This window comes from Hyposmocoma kahamanoa, unplaced genomic scaffold (genome assembly GCF_003589595.1).
Source record: "Hyposmocoma kahamanoa isolate Upper Pololo Valley unplaced genomic scaffold, ASM358959v1 102, whole genome shotgun sequence".
NCBI lineage: Eukaryota > Metazoa > Arthropoda > Insecta > Lepidoptera > Cosmopterigidae > Hyposmocoma > Hyposmocoma kahamanoa.
Window position 1 is genome coordinate 10,628,443 of NW_020653337.1, and position 19,894 is coordinate 10,648,336.

Here is a 19,894-nt window from a genome sequence, read left to right on the forward strand (position 1 = left end):
TCCGACAACATGTTGCATCGACATGATTTTATTCAGACATTACGCTATTCCGACAATGTATGACTTCGACATTACTTTACTCAGACACTACGCTACTCCGACAACATGTTACATTGACATAATTTTACTCAGACACTACGCTACTTCGACAACACAGACGAGATGTTTTTTAAAAAAATCTTTGTACTCAGATAAGAAAAATCATCATTACAAACCCATGTAGGAAATGGTTTCTTTTTATATATCGAACAATATAATAAAAAAAACAAAATATATAACCGAAAAAATCTTTTATTGGTTATATAAAGTGTAAGTAGAAAGGGCTAAAGCGCCATTTTGAATAAATTTTCGGGGAGAATGGTTTTAGTTTTTCACGACTTTTTTAAAATACTTACGTCTTTTTTTAAATTCAATTTTAAAACTTAAACTTAATTAAATCCAAAATTAAATTTTTAAACAGGAAATAAATATTTTAAAACAATCGTTAAAACTTAAAACGTGCTCCCCATACTTTTTTTTTAAATGGCGCTTTTGCCCTTTCTGCAAAACACCGACGACGAGGGTTTATATTGGCTTTTAATCTTGGGGTGAAAACTTAACTTTTTACCAAGATTGCGATAAACAAAAATAAAAATATTTTAAGAGTTTAAATTCTACAAAGTCACAAACCAAAATTCTGAAATTTTCGCGGTTTTTTTTTCCAACCAGATACAGATAGATGTCTACAAACAAACGCAACAAAACGCCACGATTAGCAGTCTTTGGTAATCATGAGCGTCTTTCGAACGATTTGAGTGCTACGTTGCGCCACTAAAATAATTTTTACTTACACAAACGCACCACCGCGAGAAAATAATATAGCGCCACCGTCTATGCGAAAAGTATAGAAATAAAATCGAGCGTGGTCTTGGAATTTAACATTTTCGTAATAAAAATGGTCCACACATGAGCACTTTTGTCACTCGAAGAAAATGAAAAAACCAGGTACTTTTTACTATGTATGAATTAAATGATTCACTTTACTTCCCCTACGTCATTCTACAAAACTGTGATGATATTGGCTTGTTTTAGACCCTCAATAAAAAAATATTATCCTTTTTATGAAAAGAATTTTTCGATTATATGATTTTGTTTTTTTTTTGTTATACTGAATCTATATAATAAGAAACCATTTCCTACATGGGTTTGTAATGATGATTTTTCTTATCTGAGCATAAAGATTTTTTTAAGAAATATCTCGTCTGTGTTGTCGAAGTAGTGTAGTGTCTGAGTAAAATCATATCGTTGCAACATGTTGTCGGAGTAGCGTAGTGTCTGAGTAAAGTAATGTCGAAGTAATATATTGTCGGAATAGCGTAATGCCTGAGTAAAATCATGTCGATGTAACATATTGTCAGAGTAGCGTGTGTCGAAGTTCAATTTTAGAGTCCTCGTAAAGCTCCCGCTACCGCCCCTTGTATGGTCAAACCATTAGGCAGGCTTTCGAATAAATTTTTCATACCGGTATTTTAGCTCAGGCTGCCAACTCATCTGCAGATGTGATCTTCTATTATGTTATTTTCGGGTATTTTAAGAGCTGTCTTTTTCTCACCGGCTTGTTGTAAGTCTTGCAATATTCACAAGCTATTACGCATCTCTCTTCGTACTGTAACGTCCAAGAATTTTTTCCCTGGCGTTGCTGTACGCCTAGTCGATGCGTATTCGGATCTCGTCCATCAGCAGGCCTTCTTAACGTTTTTATGTCCGCTCGAGTTGGTTGTAGATCTTTGTTTTCTAATGAGGCAGATTTGGTGAAATCACAGCATGACATCACCGCTATTCACAGCCTCAACGAAAACTAAGGCTGGTTTCAGAGTAATGTGCAGAGCGTTGGAGCGAAGTAACTCGTGTGGTAGAGGTTCCGTATTTGAATTGCTTATATTTGTTTTTTTAAACTTTTTTAAATTATATATATTTAGGTTTGTTTGAAAAACAAATATACGCGATTTAAATCCGGAAAAATACTTTCATTTCCTATGTGTAACAATCGCGAAAACCTAAGAACTGGAAGCATTCTTCGGCGCATACGCGCAATCCATGCGGACGTTACAGTGGAGAGGCTAAAGACTAATTATACAATGTGTAAACGTCTTTGTCAAAATTGTAACTTACTTTATTTCCATAACATTTAAATTTTGAGCAGTTTATAAAAGTTGCAATTCGTAAACATAGCCTGTGACTAAATGTACAACATGGCAAATTTGTGTGAATACAACACAAGTAGCTGTATTTTATTTGATATTATTACAATTGTACCAGAATGGTTCAGTGCAACAAGGCAATTTTGAGTAAGGTTTCATCCATGCATAAAGGATATCAGATGTCACCGCCTTTTGTTACAATTATGTTTTTTAATTTATTGCATGACCTGGATACAAAGTGTCGAAAACATTGTAACTATAACAACAACAAAAAAGTCAAAGGCTTAGAACAAATTCAAAATAAGTGGTTATTTACACAAATAAGATGTTAAGAATTAAATCTATTCTACCGTACTAATAATAAATTTATACAGTGGAATTATAATTCATGTACTCTTTCAGTGTTGCAAGCTTAAAATCCGCGATAGAGAGAAAGACAAAGATTCCAGCGGCCTCTCTGGTGCTCCTAGTAAGCGGCGGGGAGGTCCTACTATCAGACCACATGGTCTCCTCATACAGTGCTGGCACAGACACCAATCCTATCTATATGTTCAGCAAACCATCTGTTAAGGAGAGCCATTTGAAGCAGTCCAGTAAGTATTTGTACCATACACCTATTGTTGCCTCGACATTAAAAAAATGTAGTAGATTTTTACTTTAACAGAATTTATTGCGAAAATTTAGTTTCTTGTTACTAGATCGTATAAGTAGGTTATTTATTAACCTTTCTGTCTCTAACTTTACTTCCATTCAATATCGCTTTATTTTAATAATTTCTATTATTTTTCTCAAAGTCATCATGGACTACTTCGTCATTTGTCATACGGTTACTCACACTTGTGGTCAAAAGATTGCTCATCAATAAAAAAAACACAAAAAATTGCCTAATTAAGTCAACGTACAACTACAGGTCTTATATTGAAGATACAAAATTCAACTCTATGTCACTTACAATAAAGTAGTCTAAAATACACGACTTTCTTGGAAGTGAAGAGTAAACTTTTTTACAGTGGATCTAAGTCCAATAGTGGAATTAAGTACAGGCGAGTTCAGAAGTGATACACGAGTATTCGATGGAAAATCCGTAGTCGAATTGAAGGCAGCTGTAGATAAATGTTGTTCGTTGTCGCCGACGACTGTACACACGGTGATAACTTGCGCTGCGCTGGCGCAGCAGTTCAGTGACCTTGCGCATGAGGTGTCCAGGACTTGCGAACAATTTGTTCATGAACAACATTTGCAACATCAGGTAAGTTTTTTGGACGTCTGAATATATGAAGAGGAGATAATAATTTCTAATAAATTCGGTTACTTGAATGTATTAAATATTCTTCATTGCACTTTAAAAATTACAAGGACTACACAGAATAGTAATTTAAGTATCACAGAGTAAGCTAATGTACAACAGGCGGTATTGCTATATATAACCTTAGGATAGAAAATTAAGAGTTGGAAAGGTTTTTCAAAGGCAATTTCTTGTAAATTTTTGAGATAAGTTCTAGCTTTTGATGTTAACTAGAATCAAACGATTATCACTAGTTATAGGTTTATTACTTAGTGAACAAACTTTATAAACTTGTGTTTTATAAGTACTTATAATTTGTAGGTACCTTTTTGATATTCAAGTTAATATAATTATGCATTTCAAACAGGGATGGGCAGCTGTGGTGGCCAATTTGGAGGACATATTCAACGAATTCTGTGAGCGATCGAAGAATTTCAAGGAGTCCTTTAGGAAGCATCGCCTAAAAAAGGAGGAGTACCATGAAATGTTAAACGAGTAAGTCATTTCACTAATGGTAATTGTAAAAACTTACAAATTAGATTGACCTTTGCCGCGTTACGTAATTTTAAACAATTAATTTCCTCTACTAGAATATCGAACGTGGTAAAGTCAGTGCCCGCGCATTGTCTTAAAAGACTTGTCAGCTTTACAATAATCATAGTCCTTAAAACAATAATGACCACCATTATAAACGTTACTATTAGCAGGTGATTCACCTGACTTAGGGCGCCTACAAATTGACGCTTATAGAAGCGTTGCAATCGTACGTACGTTTTACTTCACTAATTGTGACTGCCAGCAAAAGTGACGCGCGTAGATATTGTACGAAAATTAGTACTGGCGCGACCGATGCGCCACAGGCTGCAGCGCTTTTGTAAGCGTCTAATTTGAAAGCGGCCTTACTGTTTACTGTCATATTCGGCTCAACACACTATTGGAAAAGATTTTTGAAATGATCTTGTGGTAGATAAATCTATACACAAGGTCTCTGACTCGGAGCCAAAACTGTTGGCAGAATAATAAAGTTTGAATTGTAGATTTCTTTGGTGACGTAAGCAGTCACTGAAAAAGGTTTTCTTCTCGTTAGGAGTAAAGATGGCTGTATAAATTATTGGAGGGTTTTCGTAATCGAGATTCGTAGATTTCCATTTCTAATTTATTATAACTTTTTATTTAAAAAAATCAATCGACCTCAAAAGTTCGTGGCTATACATTTTACTGAAATCGGTTACCGGAAAGAGCGCGAAACCGGATTCATCCCCTAGTTTGCCACCTTTAGAGGTGGAATATTTCCTTCAAACTTAAATGGGACCAAAAGTAAGAATCATCAGAATCGGTTCACAAATTGAAAGAGTTGTCGCGAACATATATACAAAAAAACAGACGAATTGAAAACATCCTCCTTTTTTGAAGTCGGTTAAAAAAAAGAATATTATGTTTTTTTGTGGTAAATGTTTTATTATCCGTTTCGAATTTATAAATGTGGTAGCCTAGACGGCCCTGTCTAAATTAAAATTTACGTATTGTGTGAAGTGATTCAGACCAGTGTTGGGCAAAATTTAATTGTTCTGGCAATTAAAGATTGACAATTGATTAATTGTTAATTGTGAAACAGCAATTAACGATTGATCAATTGTTAGTTGCGAGAACCGCAATTAACAATTAATCAATTGTTAATTGCGGTTCTCGCAACTAACAATTGATCAATCGTTAATCGCAAATATCTACAATTAACAATTAATCAATTTTCAATCTTTTCAATGTTTTTGATTAACAATTAACAATTAAAACTGACAATTATGATAAATTTACAGGGCATATGGGGGTCAGTTAGTCCCGGTTGGGGGCCCCGGTTGGGATCCCCGGTTGGGGGCCCGGTTAGGGGGCCGGTTGGGGCCCGGTTGGGGGGCCGGTTGGTGGCCCTGTTGGGGGCCCCGGTTGGAGGCCCGTTTGGGGGCCCCGGTTGGGGGGCCCGGTTGGAGGCCCCGGTTGGGGCCCCCGGTTAGGGCCCCAGTTGGGGGCCCCGGTTGGGAACCCCGCTTGGGGGCCCCGGTTGGGGGCCCCCAACCGACCGGAATTGATTTTAATTGCAAATTTAATTGCAAGTAAAATCAATTCAATTGAAATCAATTGCAATTAAAATCAATTGCAATTAAAATCAATCGCAATTAAATCAATTGCGACACGTCGCAATTTTTGTTGTCGCAAATTTTTTAATCTGATTGAATTATTGATTGAAATTTAATTGATTAACGCCCAACACTGATTCAGACCCAGACAATTATTAACTTCTATGACCACGTAGACGCCCAGTGCACGTTATAATAACATTTAGCGATATATATTGTATATAGGTTATCTAAAAAAGTATGTTTTTCACACAAACCTGACTGTATACTTGCTTGGACCTAAAGCATGTAATTATATTTATACATTTTAATGTATATCAGACGTTCACCGCTTTTCCAATTGCAGTATGCTGGGTCATAGTAGGTTAAAAAAAATGGTGAATAATTTACCTTTATTTTGTTAAAGATTAAAGTTGCTTTAAAAAATCTATTGTACTCTATTTTATCAACCGTAAAGTAGGAGTTTAGTTTTGTGACTAATCGTATGACTTAATATTTTAAAGTTTAAGTATTTAAAGTCTGCATTAGTCAGTTTGTTTGTGCGGGCTTTAAAAAGAACTAATAGAGTGTGACCGTTCACTAGTTACATACGGTAAGTTAGCAACGACGTAATTGCTAATTACGTTTTAAATTACCTTTTTTTTTTAAATTTAATGTTTAACATTGTTAATGACTAACTTTTAGTGAAATTTGATTTTAGTTATACACGTACATACAAGTACAAGCGGTAATGTGAGCATTACTGCGTTTCGATTTTGGAGGGTATGTTAGGGTGTTGGAGAAATTATACGCACCTGGGTCTTTTTAACGTATGTCTTGGGGTGACGGGCGCAGTGGCAAAGCCCCTCAGATCTTAGCGATTTAAAGCCCTGAGCGGCACTGCAACTGTTATGGACAGGTGTGTAACTTACCACCGCCCGATTCGTTCGTCCCGTTATTTGGTATCATAAAAAGAAGATTAACACGTATTCAACTTTTACAACGGAACCGACATCACTACTTTCACAATGGCAAATTACTAACTAATAAATTTGTACATATAACTATTGTAACTATAGTGAAAAAATAGGGTGCTTTGCATCAATATTAGACATAACTGGTTGGAGACTGTACCACCTCTGTCAACCGTGACCATGGGACCTGTAAAGAGCCCGAAACATCGGTTTGTTTGAAAAAACAAATATACGCGATTTAAATCCGGAAAAATAGTTTCATTTCCTAAAAATAGTCTCTTTACTTCCAATACATCTTCCAAGTGTCATTTGATGGTCTTTTATAACGACCGAAACAAATGAAAATCTGAAGGGGCTATAACGGGCGAATGTGGTGGATGATGTACCGCATTCCAACCTAACTGCAATAGTTTTAGAAGACTGAGAGTCGTATTCTAGAACTCTATTCAATGCTCAAGTCAGGATTTGAGTATGGTTTAAAGCACTCGAAATCATACTCAAGTCCCTGCCGGAAATACGACTCTAATAGTCGTATTTCCAGTGCTTGTGTTTCCATAGCAATCCTGACTTGAGCATTGAGTAGAGTTCTAGAATAAGACCCTTAAAGATGTGTGTAGTTTGCGATGCGACCATTATGATTCACCTGGGCGTTTTTTCATGAATTATAAATTATAAAAATAAAACTTTCCCAACTATTCTTAAAATGCGCGCTGAAATATTATTTTAGAAATTACCATAGACAGTATAAATGTTCTTTTTTGTTTAAAGCTCTCTTTTTGTTGGCGAACCTAGTACAATCAGACTGTCTTCCGTGTTCATACTTCCGGATCTTTATTTAAATACGTTGTTATAAGTTAGGTATGCGATTGATACAGTAATGATTGGTACAAAAACTTTAAACGAGGATGTATTTAAACACTAGCAATTTGTTGTTTAAATAATATAGTCTCTGGCTTAGTTGAGGAATTTGAAAGAAGTATTTTTTTGTAGTAACATGCGAACTAAAAAACAAACCAATACCCGAAGCTTTCTTCTTATCGTATTGATAAGAAAAAGAACGCTATAATACTTGCCATCTCAGTGAAAGGATTTGGCAATCGGATTAAGCCGGCGTGTCGGTAAGGTACTTGCCGAGTGTTGCCCAGGGTGCGTACGTACAGACGTACAGGAAAGGAATGGACTTCGCGCGGGGAGGCTCCTTTCAATGCACCCCAAAACAACCGATAGCGAAGGTATGTTATAATTGAAAATAAATTTCGCGCCCTTACAATTACCCTATTTAGAAAGTAATAATATATTTATCAAATAACATAAATTTTACGTCAATTGCGGATACTTCATCAGTGACGCGCACAGTGTAGTAGCTCCTATCTCGCCGTTGTCTTAGGCCTTATTCAGAGTGGTGGCGGGCGCGGGTGCGTGTAAATCAAATGATGCTTTTCACATTGCTTGGTCTAGCCCTAGCGTCTAGCGTCTGTTTGCGATTTCGACGTGTGGATCTACCCGCTCGTAGCCGCTTCGGCACTGTGAACGGGAAGACGCCAAAACCTGCGCGCTTGCACACGCCGCCGCGCCCGGGCCTGCACTTTGATTGAGCCCTTACATTTCGACATATTATTGGGATCCATGCTATGTTGCGGAATTTTAAAGGCTTATTCGTCCACTGTAGTGGTATTGATATCAAAAGATAATGCTAGGCCACCCTTTCCGGGTCAAAACAAATTTGCCCATTTTGTTAACTAGAAGTGCGTAGAATTTCACTGAAATTGTGTGAAATATAGATTTCGCAGAAAAGATGAAATTACGAGGATAGTTAAATGTAAGCAGAAAATTCTCGAAAGTGTTTCAATACAGGTTCACAGTTCAACAGATTAAATGAACCTCTTTGAAAGCGTAGAATTTGTAACGATATCATATTTCATACAAAAACGTCACAAATTGTCTCTAAGCGGAGAAAGGCAGCAATTTAAACCATCATAACTTTGTACAGCAATGAATAAAATATGGCTAGCCGACATGCAACACTATAGCAACGAAATGGTTACCAACTTACGCGTACAGGTGAAAAAATATTCAACTATTCCTAAGATAAAGGGTATTGACTTATGAGGCTAAACGTATTTTTTGAAAGAGTAAAAGAGCTTTGTAGGATCTTATGGCTTATATTTCACTAAATTATTCATTACTTTTAGTAAAACATTGCCTTTTAGTGTTTGTAGAATGTCTTAGGACACGTCTACGATCATTTAAATTGTGCATTACATAATTAAAAGCCTTTGGTATAGTTACTTGTGCGTGATACTGTATCATTATTAGGTTTGTCACTTACGTGAATCTTGTGCTGGCTACATGACTTTTCAATTTTTTTTTATTTCGCATAAACTGTCGTCTTCAGTCATAAAACAAACTTCAAAACACATAGGTATGTACGGCGCCACGGTCAATTGCATTTTAAAAATTGTGGCATTCAATGCGACCATGGCCTCCACCGGCTCACCTATGCTGATTAAAAATACGCCAAGGATTATAACATTTATTGGAAGCGTACCGTGCACGTTACGTGGTTACGTAATACTGCCACTTATGTACTGTTTTGATTGTTCTTTCGACTGGTCGTGTTATCTTGAAATTAATTAAACAATTAAAGTACTTTGCAAAGTATTTCAAACGTGGTTACTGTATATTCCGACGGTATTTTCAAATTTTTGTATTTATTCTGTTTATTTTTTGTAGCACAGAACAATATACAGTAGAAGTGCTTAGTGCGCGTGACACTTGTGCCAACAGTACGCGGAGTTCTACATACTAGAGCTCAGTCTGCCATTTTCGCTTTGTAGTACGTTATGGTCGTGTCAATTATCTCGCGCCAAACCTCGAAAATCGTAGGATAATGCCTTATTTTGCTACTTTGGAGGGTAAATTGATAGCCGTACTTGTAATATTATCCATGGCGGTGTTCTATGTCGTCGCTGTCTTATTTTATTTAATAATAATAAATTTTCAATTGTCAGTTCATAGTAATAAATTTTTTGTTACAAGAAATGAAAGTAAACCTTCATTCGCCTTCGCCTTCAGTCGTTTTATTTTTGGAGAACTAAGTAAACATCTCGAATTCGCCGTCGTTCAGCTATTGGCCGCTTGATGGCAGCACATTGATTGAAATTTCAATATAAAATCAAAACGTCGTAACTTACAATAATAGATATTGAACTTCTAACAATACGCCAACAGGGTAAAGTTTTTAAATTAGAAACTACGGACTAATCATTATCAAGATTAAAATTTCATCGTGCTTCAAATTATGAATGTGTGAGTTTTGGCGACAGCGGATCAGATCGGCGGTGCTTTGTAGTGCATCTATGTTATGATAATGTTAGTAATGACTCCATGATACACTTTATCTTCGTGATCTTACCAGTTTAGATAATTAAGGAATATAAACCCCTCTTATCAAAGTATTTTCACGGTCTATTTGTGTGGTTAAATGAAGTAAGAAAAACTTCTTACTCGCATTAAGCGAGTACGACGTTAGATGTATATATGAGATCGTTATTCATCAGCTGATGGTATCCTCTAAAGGGCATTTTCAGTATGTGAACGCTATACATTTTATTATGTAACCCCTCTGAAACTGCTAAAAATCTGGTGTTATTATAACATTTGGGTTGAATAGGAATAACATTTGCTATGGAAAAGAGCAACAGAAAGGGATCACCGCGTCGGTACATGGAAAAGTATATATTATAAGATACTTTTCGATACCGATACTTTTGTCTTCTACTGTTTCGTAGCAATAGGCAGGGCGGTCGTGGTCATCACAGAGCATGTTTGTTACGGGCTGATGTGGCTCTCCTCACTATATTTCGCCATCTCTTTCTGTTAGTGGACTCCCTCGTGCGCATATGTAAAGGACCCACTGCAGATTATTTGATCGGCCCATCGTTTGGGTGATCTTCCACGCAGTCTAGTGCCCTCTGCTCTTCCCTGCATGTCAAGCTTATACAAAATACTTTTGTACTCTTCTAACTTTTTATTCGATATTTTTTTATACTAATCCCTTTTGATACGTATCGTTTCGAATAATTCTACTGTTTTATACTAAATGGCAATAATTCCAATTTAAGACCTATCTCAATAACAAATGACAATTATCAAACATGCCTTCTGTCGTGCTAACGGAACTTACGCAACACCATTATTTGGAATTCTTATTCTTCTTATCGAATAATACTCCTGAGTAAATTATCGACATTTTTGACTCGATACTGTGTTCCTAGTCATCGCACTAAAGGCTGTTAGCTCTCATCCACTGGACGTATCCTTAAAATGTTAGCTAACAAATCAGAAACATACATTGCATTTTCTGATATATATACTTACGTACATATCTTAGTAATTTCTTAAATGTGTCCTTGCAGGCTAATGCCTACTAAGCCTGCAACGACACAAATGGAAGTTAAAAAGTAATAAATAACTCATAATACGTATTACTGCTTTAGCTTCCATTTGCCGTAAGGTATGATTTGACTGACCGATAAGATAATGTGATTGTTTACGTTTTAGATGAATAAATTGGTGAATGACCCAACGATTTTCAATGTTTCGTATTGTCTAGTAATATTTCGTATTGTAGAGTATTTTACTTGTTTATACCGATCTACGAAATAATGATTTAAGAGATTTTCATTGCGCTTTTGACAGTACCGTAATGTATTAATACAATCTATACACGTGAAATATATCGTACTTGAAACCAAATACTGTCGTAACTCAAACATTGGTGCAATTGAGAAAACAGGATTTGAAAGTTAATAAATAACTGGATGTGTCTATTGCGGATATTGTGATTATTTATATTTATACATAATATTTAGTCATCCATTTATAAACGAGAATATAAATTTATTGATCTTATTCTATAATTTTTTGAACTTTCAAGTCGTGTTTTGTCAATTTTGAGTTTCGATAGTATTTGGTTTCATGTTTGACATATTAAGCGATAGTAGCAGTAGAGCTAGTAGAGTAGATTTTAGTAGCAGTAGCGCTCCTTGTGAAAGAGTTCGTCCAGGGAAGTACTGCCACCTTACTTATTTCTGCCGCCCAGAAGAATGTCAGTATTACAGTGTTCCGGTTTTTAAGGGTAAGGGTGCTGGTGAAATTACAGGCACATGAGTCTTGTCAACTTACGTCTCAGGGTGACGGGCGAAATGACAGTTCCCCTCAAATCTTTGCCATTTAAAGCTCTGAAGGCACTGCAACTGTTACGGAAAGGTGTGTAGCTTGTCATCAGGCGCACTACTTCTTCGTCCCGTCACTTGATATTATATATAGATAAAGATATTTTTCTTTACAATAACGCATAAAATTCTAACAATTGCAATACAATTTTTGCCCATTTTTATTTTTAGTTTTGATAGACAATTGGCTATATAAAGGACAATGTTATTGATACATTGTGTTATGATATACTTACTGATACATTGTAATGTAATGATATATAATGCTTATTACCTTTTTAGACCGTTTAGACATCATGCGCAGTTGGAATGCCGACCCGCTAGCCTACAATCTGTCCCAGTTTTCTTATATTCTCGCAATATCGGGGCCAATAATGTCGATAAGCTTATATTGTTTATTTAACACGGAAACGATTGATTGTATTTACTTCACAGTATAGTATGATATTATGTTTAGTTAAATGTTCTAATATTTTCAAATAAATAGGGTACCATGATCACGGTAACACGTGTTCGTACCGACCGTGGTTTTGGGTAGGCTATCTCTATACCGTTTCTCTCTATTTGTTTCCGAACGGTTACCATGCCGGACTGCCACGCAGAGATCCCAGGTTCGATACCCGGGCCGGGAGAAATATTTGTTTCTCTACATTTATTTCTCTTGTGACTTTTGGTGTAATTTGTGATTGTCTGTACCGTCGTCCGCTAACTAAAACGCGAGTAAGTGACAAAATATTTTTTTGAGATATCATAACCCAGTTTTAGAATATTGAAATTAAAGATTGCTGTAGAAGTACTGCCCCCTGACCAATTTCTGCTGCCAAAGAGTATTGTGAGCATTACTGCGCGTCGGTTTTGAAGGGTAAGGGTGCTGGTGAAATTACAGGCACATGGGACTTGTTCACTTGTGTCTCAGGGTGTGGCAGTGCCCCTCAGATCTTTGTGAGTGGAGGGTGATAATGGCACTGCACCTGTTATCAACATACGTGTCGCTTACCACAAGACGTATGACTTCTTCGTTCCGTCACTTGGTATCATAAAAAAAATCACAGTTACCCTAAAATTTTTTGTAATACAGGATCTTTCCTTCCAGGCTCAACGGGGTTCTAGAGTCCCTAGGCAAAATCCCAATTCTACCCGCTCTGCAGTTGAATGCAGAGGCCCACAGATTCTCAGCGTTCGACGTTTTTGAAGAGACTGACTTCGAAGGTCATCCCTACAGAGTTAGTCACCCACTGGACAGCAGTTCAGAGAAGACGGGGCAAGACTTTGGTGTTGAGGCGTTCAAGCTGTCTGAGGAGGATGGTAAGTGATTAAACTTACATTCTTATAACAGATTATAGAATAAAGAATCACTAAAAAAGTTTATTGGATAACGATTTTAATGTTCCGATAATTTGAGTTCCCTAAGCATTGTCTCTAAGTCTGTAAATATATGCTTATTGAATCGCGAAACTTATAAAAAGAATGTAAAAAACAAAAGTTTCTTACTTTTACTCTCTTTTTAAATTTTTATTGAATAGATATTCAATAAAATTTAATTTTCAATGATATTTGGATTAACTTTTTCTCATAGGAATCATTCGTGACGCAGTCAATGTTTTATTGATACTTTATCTGTAGGCGGAGGCCTACAGTACAGGGTATCCTAGTTTAGGCTCCAGCCTTCACAGACAACAAATGTTTTATTACTTAAGAATGTTTAATTGTGGTTGCAATTGTGTGTGAAGGAAATAAATTTATTATTATTATTATTAATTATTTTTTATGTGAAATTACTCCACTAGTTTGTAATAATTATTAATATAAAGCTCGAACACTTAGAAAAAAATCCTAAATTTACTCTCGTTAATTAAACCATATGTACAATGTTGTAATGCAAAGACTTTGATTATTATTGTTAGTAATTTCCTCAGTGCAAAAGGTATTTAACTTCCAAGGCCCTTTGGCTTTTGTCTCGTTTCCCTATTTTGACAGAATAAGTACAGCCGATGTCATCTCTTTCAAGTTTTCATTCAAAGCTTTTCATTCTCAACTGTCTTGTCGAAAATTGCGTCTATTACTTATTCGATTTTCACAAATATTTAATGCCATTGTAGCCTAATTTTTTAATTTACTGTTTCTCAAATCCTCGTCGTGGGTTCGAATACGAGTGTGCATCTCTGAGCTTTTCGGAATTTATGTGTGACGTATAATTTAGATTTTACTATGAGTTGATCAGTGAAGGAAAACCGCGAGGAAACCTGTATATAATATCTGCAAAACAATTTAATGATGTGTATGTGGTTTCAAATCCGCATTTGGCCCGCGTGGAACTACAGCCCAAGCCCCCCCGTTGTGAGAGGAGGCCTGTGTCCAACAGTGGGAATATGTAGGCTACCTATTATTATTTTATTTAATAAGATGAAAGATTATTTTTAATTAGTGTTATTTAATTTTTTATTGAGGATGAATATAAATTGCTGAAGGAATTACTGTCTTAGTAATTATTTCCTGTCTGGCCCCGAAAAAAACATAGACATTGCAAATGCCAATTAGAATTTTAAATGACACGCTCACTCACTAGTACTCTAATTTTAAAATCAGACGGACATTTAGCGTGAAATACCTAGTATAAGCACTTTCGAATTCCATTCCTGAACCTCTGAATCTGAATTTCAAATGTATAATTTGATAGAAATATCGAGCTTAACAGCAGCCTAATTTTCAATTTTTAATAATTGTAATATGCTAGACATCCACATTAAATGTTTATGACACACTCTGGAGATTAGTGAAGGCAAGTACCAGAGCTACGAAATTTACTCCAAGGATTTACTAAAGACTAGAACCAATTTGCAAAAGTTTGCATTCCATCACCAGTCTAAACTATTAAGATTATAGATCTTCGTTATACTTTTTAAATAATGAAAAGTGAAACCAATTTATTAGAAAAGAAATATCACTTAAAATTGCATTAATTTGTGTTAGTTTAGGTCTCTATTATTTAATTGATCAGCGATTTATAATTTTCTACAGTTGACTATACAGTGTTATTTGTAAAATACTAACCATCTTGTAGGACTATGTTACAAATATAATAAGTAACACCTTTTGTTCCATGACTTTACAAAACATAAATTTATCAAAAAGAAACTTAAGTTTTTGTTGTGCACTTTTTAGATCTGTATTTGGTAGGAAGTTCAAACGCGCAAGCGTTCTCCCCGACGACTCCCACTTTCTTTTGTAACCGTACAGAGTTATCACCGTTTAGAGCGATCTGTTGAAATATTTTTATTTTTGTATGAAAGCACAATGTGATGAATTATTATAAGTCATAAAACAAAAGTTGTTGTTTACGATGTTAGTACATAATATTAATTATAATATTTCACAAATGACCCGTACAAGAACACTGCTGTAATGCTAAATAGCCAAAGAATTTCGGACTCAATATGACACAGTAATTTTTTTTTCTACAGCATAGGTTTTTCTATTTGGTTTCTGCAACTACGTAGTTTTAGGATTTAAGGTTCTGTAGTATGAGTTATTTACTATGAGCAAATTCCTTTATTGTGCGTTTAAGAATTAGAGCAGTTGAGCAAACATTGTTTTGTTGTTATTACTGGTGCGTCTCTCGCGCTTTATTCCCACAACGTGTTGATTTTACCAACGTTTTGTTGAAATGCCTAGTTTTGGTTATTTTTGTCAACCTCTAGAAACTTCTGTATTGTCTAACACAACTTTGATTTGACTAACACATAAATAACTTGAGAACAAAGTTGACGTCAGCAATCAGACTGATGGATAAAAGTCAAGGTCCTATACGAAAGAAGAGGTCTAGATTGTTGTATAACCGTTAGAACTAAAGCCATAAATCCGACTTGAATGAATAAGTAATTCTAGGGAGCCTTGCGTGGAGCAAAGGTGCTGGTGAAATTACAGACACATGCGACTTGTCAACTTTTACAACTAAGATTTTTGCGATTCAAAGATCTGAGTGGCAACTGCTATGGACAGGCGTGTCGCTTAATACCAGGCGTACGACTGGTTCGTCCCGTCATTTAATATCATTAAAAAATGAGTTTAAGACTATGCGGTTTTTGTCGCACTTAATTTATTTGATACGTAATTTAATAATTAATAATAATTATATATTATATAATAATATTAACTATTGTTTGCAACGGTGATACTATCATTTGCAACGTGCTATTATTTGTAACATGTGTTGCTCTAATAGACAAAACTAATCATATAATTGAGTTATATGTTAAATTTGTTCTGCCAATAATTCAAGATTTAAACATTCTCGTTAAGACCGGCGGCGGCGTCATGCCGCAATTATGGAAGCGACTTCAAAGCAATATTTGCGGGAAACGTGGTTAATAATACGCGCTCAAGCACAACAACTATAACTTGGATGTTGTGCTTGAGCGCTTGGAATACATAATAATACAATTTTTCTCGGGGTTGAGATAATGACGTTGTCGAGATGTTATGAGAGGTTAGGTAACTTTTTAATGTCAATCTTTTTTTTGCTATCCTTGTACACAACTATTTCGAACATCCTTCTTTATGACTACTGAGGCAAACCAGATGTTGCCTCAAAAATTTGAGAAAGTTTTCTCGACATACAAAATAAACAGATGATGTCAGAGCTAATAATATATGAATAATAATAGGTGAATTATTCTTTAATATATAAAAATACAACTTCTTTGTTATTTTTTTCAGTATTCGAAAAGAAAGAAGCATCTACCAGCAAGGAAGTGGTCCAATCTGAAGCAGTTCAGCAGATCGAGTCCTCAGACGAAGGGGTTACGTTCAAAGCGCAGTCATATGAGAGTAAAGAAGACCCTACACTTCTGCACTGGATATTAGCACAGGGAAACAAGGCTTCATTGCAGGATATATTAGATTATTGTCAGAAGGGATTGGCTTTGGTAAGTATTCAACATGTCATGCCGTCGTTTATTTAGGGATACTTGATAAGGATGGTCCTGACTTCCGATGATATTTCCGGCGCCATGAAACAAAAGATCTTTGGGCAGTACTATTGGTAACGACTGTATAGAAGGCAAGGTATAATTTCGCAGTTATGACAAGTTGATATCAGTCATAACATCGGAATAAAACGAAAGGTATACGATGTTACGCTTGTCGCGAAACTTTAATACACTGCGTAAAAATTAATTAATAACTTTAAATAATAGTATTTTTTTAACTTTGACAATACATTAATAGATATGCTAAAAAAGGTTGAATTATGGTAACAATTAGTGATGAAAGAGACTCAGTCTTTTAAAGCGTATTATAATGACTCGACTCCATTTTACAGGTCTCGACTCCAAAACTAAGACTAGGCGTGCGAGTTTTTATTAATAAGACTCAGTCGTTATACTAAAAGATTCAAAAGACTTAAACGACTGGAACGACTTGAAAGACTTAAACGATTCGAGTTGTTTGCAAAAGATTTATACCTATTTTATGTCTTATTAAACCCGAAGTTTATAAATAAAAAGATGTAAGTAGTATGTAGTAAATAATCACGTTTATTTACTTATAATAAAAATCGTAAAATAAATACCTTGTGGGTAGAAATAAAATCACGCCATACGGCTCATGACTCGCGACTCCCGAGGCTATAAGGCGCCAGTCGTTTTAGTCTTTTTAGTCGTTTTAGTCCTATAAGTCTTTTAAGCTTCCTAGGGTTAAAAGACTTGGACTCGAACTAGTCTTCAGTTTTAGTCTTATGACTCTTGAGTCAAATATCGTGAAGTCTTGACTTGAAGGTTAAAAGACTAGGACTAGTCGTGAGGCGTTGAAAATTGGTCGAGGTATTTTTAAAATACCTTAAAAGACTAAGTCTCTTTCATCACTAGTAACAATGTTCATATGAGCCACATGTAACTGAACGTTTAATTTGAAAAAGAATGACTTCAATCGTCTTTTGCTTTCGATTAAATAATCTGGTTTATAATGTTGCCATTGGTTCATATGAATGTTGTAGTAATAATTCAACCTTTTTTAGTGTTCCTCCAAATATGTCCATGAGTATGGATTGCGCATAATTACTACTCTGAAAGAAACATTTTAGTAAACAATGAGAATTTTACTGCCTCTGGCTCTCATAGTCATATTATTATCAGAGCAGTTCAGGAGCTGCTCATTTTTCAGAACACAGTAATTTTGAACATCACGCCTGCATGTATTATAGAGCAACCAATGCTAGCACCATCATGGTGCGTTTACACTAGGTCGACAGGTCGCTTCGCTTGTCTGCCAAAGGCGGTAGCCTGACTTGTGTAAACACTAAGTCGTGTGACGACCGTAGTTCGTTGTCGAAGTCGACTATGTGTAATCACTATAGTTTGTCTTTTTTGAGACTGAGTAAAATGACATTTGTAAGGTTGCCAGTTTTCATACAATTTTAAATAGTTATGCGGTCGTTGTCGATAGTTTTACCGATAGATTATGAAAGAAGATAAAATGTTGCCTAAAGTGACTGAATTGTGAATGTTACGACGTTCTAATGATTACTAATTGCGTTATTGCCTTTTTTATTCTAATTTTGACAATTGACCTAGTAGTATCGATTTTTTTTAACAATAATAACGCACAAACTCAACATAGTCTCGCACTAGGTAAACACTGTGGCGCGGGTGCCATGGACACACACATATACAACCACAAATTACACCCAAACTCACGAGAGAAATGAGTGTAGGCCTTGCAAATATTTCTCCCGGCCCGGGAATCGAACTTGGGACTTCTGCATGGCAGTCCGACATGGTAGCCGTTCGGCCACCGAGGCAGTTGTTTTATCAAGAATAACCGGATTTGATTATCTATATTGAATTAAAACGAAAAACTTTAAAATATGTCTCCTCTTTGCATTTTTCATAAACATACTACTTCGGAATACAGTACGCATGAACTTACAAAAATAGACAATTCAAATGACCTTGTGTTGAGTAATTGGACGAATAATGGGTCGAGGATGATTCAAATGAAACAAGTTCGGCTATTTATTCCATAAGCGTGACCAATATTTACTCGATAGTAGTAGATAGATAGAATATTTATGGATTGCCATCACTAGCTGCTCGCAAGCGGGCAACACATTCGCGTTTTTCATTTTACTCCGTCTTCAAAAAAGACGGACTATGGACTCAGACAAACATGTTTCAACGTGTCGACGACCGCGCCCTTCCACGATGCGCGTGCTGGGGTCCGGGGAATAATTACCTACCCGATCAGTTTATTGAAAGTTCTGAACAATTTGTAGCGTTTCTGTGCGCATTGTATTTACAATGATTTGGCGATTTTGGCGAAGGTGGCTGCCGACTCGGTGTAAACAGTGAGGCAACTTTGCCGCTTTCGAAAAGGCGACGTAGTCTGCTGAAGGCGGCACAGTGTGGTTTTGTAACTTATAGCAGATGACATGTAATAGAATAATAATTTTAATAAATTCAAAGAAATGTACATAATAACTAATAATGTAAAAAATTAGCCAATGAACTTAGGGTTTGTGTTATTAAATTCGGACACTGTAATAGTTCATTTTATTTGTTAACAAGTTGTTTAATTACTTTTTGAATAGCACAAGGTGTTTTGTTTTTCATAATTCTTTCCGTCAATTATTGTACATTTTTGGCGCCTTTACGAAAATTCTTTTGTGCGTGAAGGAAGTTGTACAAGCTTTCAAACGACGTTGACCGTAACTTCTTGCCTTTGGAGTTCGCTTTAACAAGTATGGGTTCATTCGAATGTATACCAGCATAATGCATGCCAGTTTCGTAGATGTATAAACTTAGAAGTTATAATTATTTTTTACAGTGAATTCAGCTGCTTGAAAATGATTGTAAAGTTATGCGACCACCATAACATAATATTCCTTCCATACGATACAGTGCTTATCGCAAATAGAAACCTTTATCAAAGTGTGTTTTAAGGTAACACTGGTGTAACGTTTTCATAAAATTACTCATTACTCATATGTGAAATAAATCTATCCTGGTGTTGATTAAAGTGAACGAACCATGAGATTAAATGATAAATTTATACAATTTTATGATGTGACGAGTTAAATATGAATGCTCTCGAAATAGTTTTAGAAACAGTGCTT

At 35.7% G+C, this 19,894-nt stretch overlaps 1 protein-coding gene across 3 annotated transcripts in view; it reads left to right on the forward strand.

Moving 5' to 3' along the window:
* Positions 1 to 19,894, forward strand: part of LOC113234613 (RB1-inducible coiled-coil protein 1) — a 45,126-nt gene that overhangs the window by 9,600 nt on the left and 15,632 nt on the right. For all 3 annotated transcript variants that reach the window (XM_026469976.1, XM_026469967.1, XM_026469971.1), the window contains 5 exons: positions 2,583 to 2,773; positions 3,191 to 3,429; positions 3,833 to 3,960; positions 12,878 to 13,089; positions 16,501 to 16,709. In XM_026469976.1, coding sequence (XP_026325761.1) covers positions 2,583 to 2,773; positions 3,191 to 3,429; positions 3,833 to 3,960; positions 12,878 to 13,089; positions 16,501 to 16,709 — 979 coding nt within the window. The remainder of the gene's footprint in view (positions 1 to 2,582; positions 2,774 to 3,190; positions 3,430 to 3,832; positions 3,961 to 12,877; positions 13,090 to 16,500; positions 16,710 to 19,894) is intronic.